This window comes from Cebus imitator, unplaced genomic scaffold, assembly GCF_001604975.1.
Source record: "Cebus imitator isolate Cc_AM_T3 unplaced genomic scaffold, Cebus_imitator-1.0 Scaffold5, whole genome shotgun sequence".
Classification (NCBI taxonomy): domain Eukaryota; kingdom Metazoa; phylum Chordata; class Mammalia; order Primates; family Cebidae; genus Cebus; species Cebus imitator.
The window spans coordinates 3047465-3051364 of NW_016107320.1; the positions used below are offsets into that span (position 1 = coordinate 3047465).

A 3900-nucleotide genomic window follows, 5' to 3' on the forward strand; every position below is an offset into this window, starting at 1 on the left:
CAGGCAATTCTCCTGCCTCAGCCTCCTGAGTAGCTGGGATTACAGGCATGCGCCACTATGCCCAGCTAATTTTTTGTATTTTTAGTAGAGATGGGGTTTCACCATTTTGACCAGGATGGTCTCGATCTCTTGACCTCGTGATCCACCCACCTCGGCCTCCCAAGAAACTGTTATTCTTTTAGTCTTACTGGTACTTAGGGTTTACATTTAAGCGTAGTCTAATGAATGTGTATCTGGAACTTTCTGTGCAAGCAAAACTGCAAGAGGCATAAAAGAAGGGTCTGGCTCCTGAAAAATCTGATCATAGACTCACTAAAGCACTACTTTTTAGGCATAAGCATTTTTGAATTGAATTAAATGTTTTTGGTCAGAAGGTGATAGATTTTACATAGGATTGGCTGTCAGTGAATATGTGAAGATGGAGAAATAATAGATCTCATTGTAATGCACACTGCCTCATTCCCGTTTTCAAGGGTTGGTCTGCATCTGTCTGAATCCCAATTGAATCCTTCACCTGAACTTGAAACACCAACATTAGGCCATCTCCATATTTAGTATTCATTCTGTTTAGCATATTATCAGTTGTTATCTATTTGTTTTAACTGATTACTTGAATCTGATTAAACGCCACAGAAATAGGCTTTGGTAAGAACAATATTGAATAAGAAATTTTAAATAATAAAAAAAAAAACAACTTATAGAAAAATTCAAAATAACTTTCCCATCATCGTCACCACCCTTGCCTTTTATTATCCTGTCCCCTATCACTGCTTTCTGTTAGCAGTGTTGTGTGAGTTAGGATTCAGGCAGGAAAGCAAAAGCAGCCACCCTGCATATTCCTGGGATGAAAGTTTTGATGTAGGATGCAGACTTTATAGAGTAGTTGGGGGAGCTGTGGGAGGGAAGGTCAGGGATGTCACCTGCAGAAGTCAGGGAATCTGCCACCAGAGATTCTGCATCAGGAACAGCCAACAGGGTGCTTCTGAAGAACTAGTGGGGAAGTGGCTATGATTCTTAGGAATCCCAGTAAGTCCCCACTACTACCTCAGGAGTGGAGGAAGGGGTTTCCAGGACCTCTCTGGAAAGCTGCTGCTCATACTTTGCAACAATCTTCCGAGGATAATGGCTTCTCTTCCAGCTTCTACACCCTACGAGAGTGCCTTTCATTGGCCAACCCTAATCTGGAACCCTATGGCAAAGGGGATTCTAGGAGACAGTTTCTAACATCTCTGGAATGCAGAAGAGGAGGTAGTGATGCTTATCTGACAGCAGACAATACACGAATGTAGAAACTGAATCTGATTCTGGAGGGGGCCTACTGAGATCAGCACTGATGTCCTAGCTCCTTTTGTCATTTTGAAGCTTTATATTTTAATTCCAATAAATAGCAATTCAAGGTTCACTGAAGGTGGCTTACAAATCTTTTTTGGAAATTTCTAGTCTTTTCAATAGCCAGCCTTTACAACATCACAGGGACTTTTTCACTGGAGATATGTTTCCTTTTTGAACAAAATTGAAAACTGGGGCCTTTTTCTTCTATCTTTCCTAAGGTTCCATAATACTTTGAGGAAATTTTAAATCTCAACATTTCTTAATGCTTTAAATATATATCTCAAGAAAGTGGCTGCCAGCTAGGGGCGTGTTGCCCCCACAGGAGATTTAGCATTATATGGAGACATTTTTGGCTGTCACAGCTGGGTGGGGAGGTGCTACTGGCATCTGGTAGTTAAGAGGTTAGAGATGCTGCTGAATGTGCTATAGTGCATAGGGACAGCCACACACAACAAAGAATTATCTGGCTCAAAGTGTCGGTAGCCTGAGGTCAAAATACCTTGCTTTAAGGCCGTGCAGTAAGGAGGAAAGAGCACATGTTGACTATGGAGTCAAGTCTAGATTTGAATCTTGGCTCTGCCACATATGAGCTGAGAGATCCTGGACAATTTGCATTATGTTTCTGAGCTTCAGTTTCCCCATTTTATACTTTACATAACTGTTAAGGACATTGGAGATAGCACCTGATGCGTAGTAAAAGTGCTCAATAAATAGTAGTTTTTTGGTGGTTTGCTACTGTTGTTATTACGTAAATCCTTGTTTTGTTAATACTATAAACTGTCGATTGTTTTAGGCAACTCCTAATGGACCTGCGTGGTGTTGGTGGCTTCTTGCAGTTCTCCCTGTAGATCCACGATACCAGCTGTCAGTTTTGTCAATGAAGTCTTTGAAAGAACGGTTGACAAAGATACAGCATATACTGACCTATTTTTCTAGAGACCAATCTAAGTAACTAACTGCTTGGATCTCCCTTTAAAGTTACTCTAATCTGGCTGTATTCATGGCCAGATTGTCCGCTGCCTTTGCACATCTAGTGCTGGTTTCAGAAATGTAATGAAACTTTTTTTTTCCTTCAACCTCCTGAATCGTGTGGTTCTGCAAATGAATACCTTCAACTAGGATTTAGACCACTAAGAACTTGCACAGAAAAACACGCACTGAATGTGTGTTAAACCTCTACATTGTGAAGTTGCACTATGTACCATACTCTAAAATGAAATAAGAACTCTGTATGTCTGTGAGAGAGTGTGAGTGTGTGAGTGTGTGCGTGTCTGTGTGCATTTTCTCTGGCTTTAAAATTTTAAAACAAAAAAAGCCATAGAGAGCAGAACTTGCTGAGGGTCATTTATTGCCCAGGTTTACAAGAGTAGTGATACAAGTTTTTGCAAATTGAATTTCCTCAGATATATCTGTCCTAATGCTTATATTTGCACAACTATGTAAAATATCGTGTTGAGGATCATTCTTTGTTGGAAATACTGCTCTTGCTGAACTGTCTTGACCATTGACTATGACACAGTTTCTTATTTATGTAAATACTTGCATCACAGTGACCGACAGGCATTGTATGCAGAACCTAGAGCCAGTTTTCAGGAACAATTGTAAACCTGACGTGGTACTGTGCATCTATTCATAAAACACTCAAAACTGTGAAAATATGGTTTACATTTAACTGTACATAAAGGTAAATGGATAACTCAATTCAGTACCAGTTAGTTTGTACATTTTAGGGGGCTTTTCACATTAACCGCCCATTTATGTAACTTAGAGTTTGACATGATGTGTTTGTTTAAAAAAATACGTAGTATAAACCCATTAGGGATCTGGGAGAAGAGAAGAAGTTTAATATAGAACTAAGCTTTTAAAATTTGTTTTTGTTTTTAATTCTCGTCTTGGTGCAAATGTTAGTTATGCCTTATTCATATCACAGTTAGATCACCATGCTGCAACATGGTTTATATTCATGCTGCCCTAGAAACTTTTGTAATTATTTGTTGCAAACTTGTGACTGTCCCTATTAACTTTCTTTTATGTAAGTAATTTGTAAAAGTTTCTTAAAATTTTTGCTTTTGCTTATTTAATTTTGAATAAAAGCTAAATTCCTAATACTTTTTTCTTAAATTGTAAGGTCAATGTTATTTAAAAAAAAAAAAAAAAAAAAAAAGTCAGTGGAAGAACCAAACTGCATATGTTAAAGAACAGATGAGTTTTTCTTACGGTTGGTGGCATTAGATATATGATCTTCATGTCACAGGATTCTTGGGGTGTCACTTTGCCAGCCAGAAACCTCTGTGGCTGGTGGTGCCTTCTGCCTGAGTATTGCTAATGCCCACTGGGCTTATTCACACTCAGCCTGGCAGGCTGTGCTTGGCTTGCACTACCGGCCCAGATCCCACACCTGCCAAGAACGTGCCAGGCACTGAGCAGTGAGGGGTATATGGGCAAGTGCATGCAGGGTCCAGACACTGCACACAGCCAGGCACACCAGCTGCTGTGGTGTGGCACCTCCATGTGAGGCTGCAGCTGGACCAGATGTACTGCATGTGGCTTCCACTGTGGGCACCCACA

The 3900-nt window shown here is 40.0% G+C and overlaps 1 protein-coding gene across 1 annotated transcript in view; it reads left to right on the forward strand.

The window, feature by feature from the left end:
* LONRF1 (LON peptidase N-terminal domain and ring finger 1) overlaps nt 1-3446 on the forward strand; it is a 32869-nt gene extending 29423 nt beyond the window's left edge. Inside the window, exon 12 of the mRNA XM_017535587.2 lies at nt 2126-3446. Coding sequence (XP_017391076.1) covers nt 2126-2284 — 159 coding nt within the window. The 3' untranslated portion in view covers nt 2285-3446. The remainder of the gene's footprint in view (nt 1-2125) is intronic.
* Nucleotides 3447-3900: the final 454 nt, after the last annotated feature.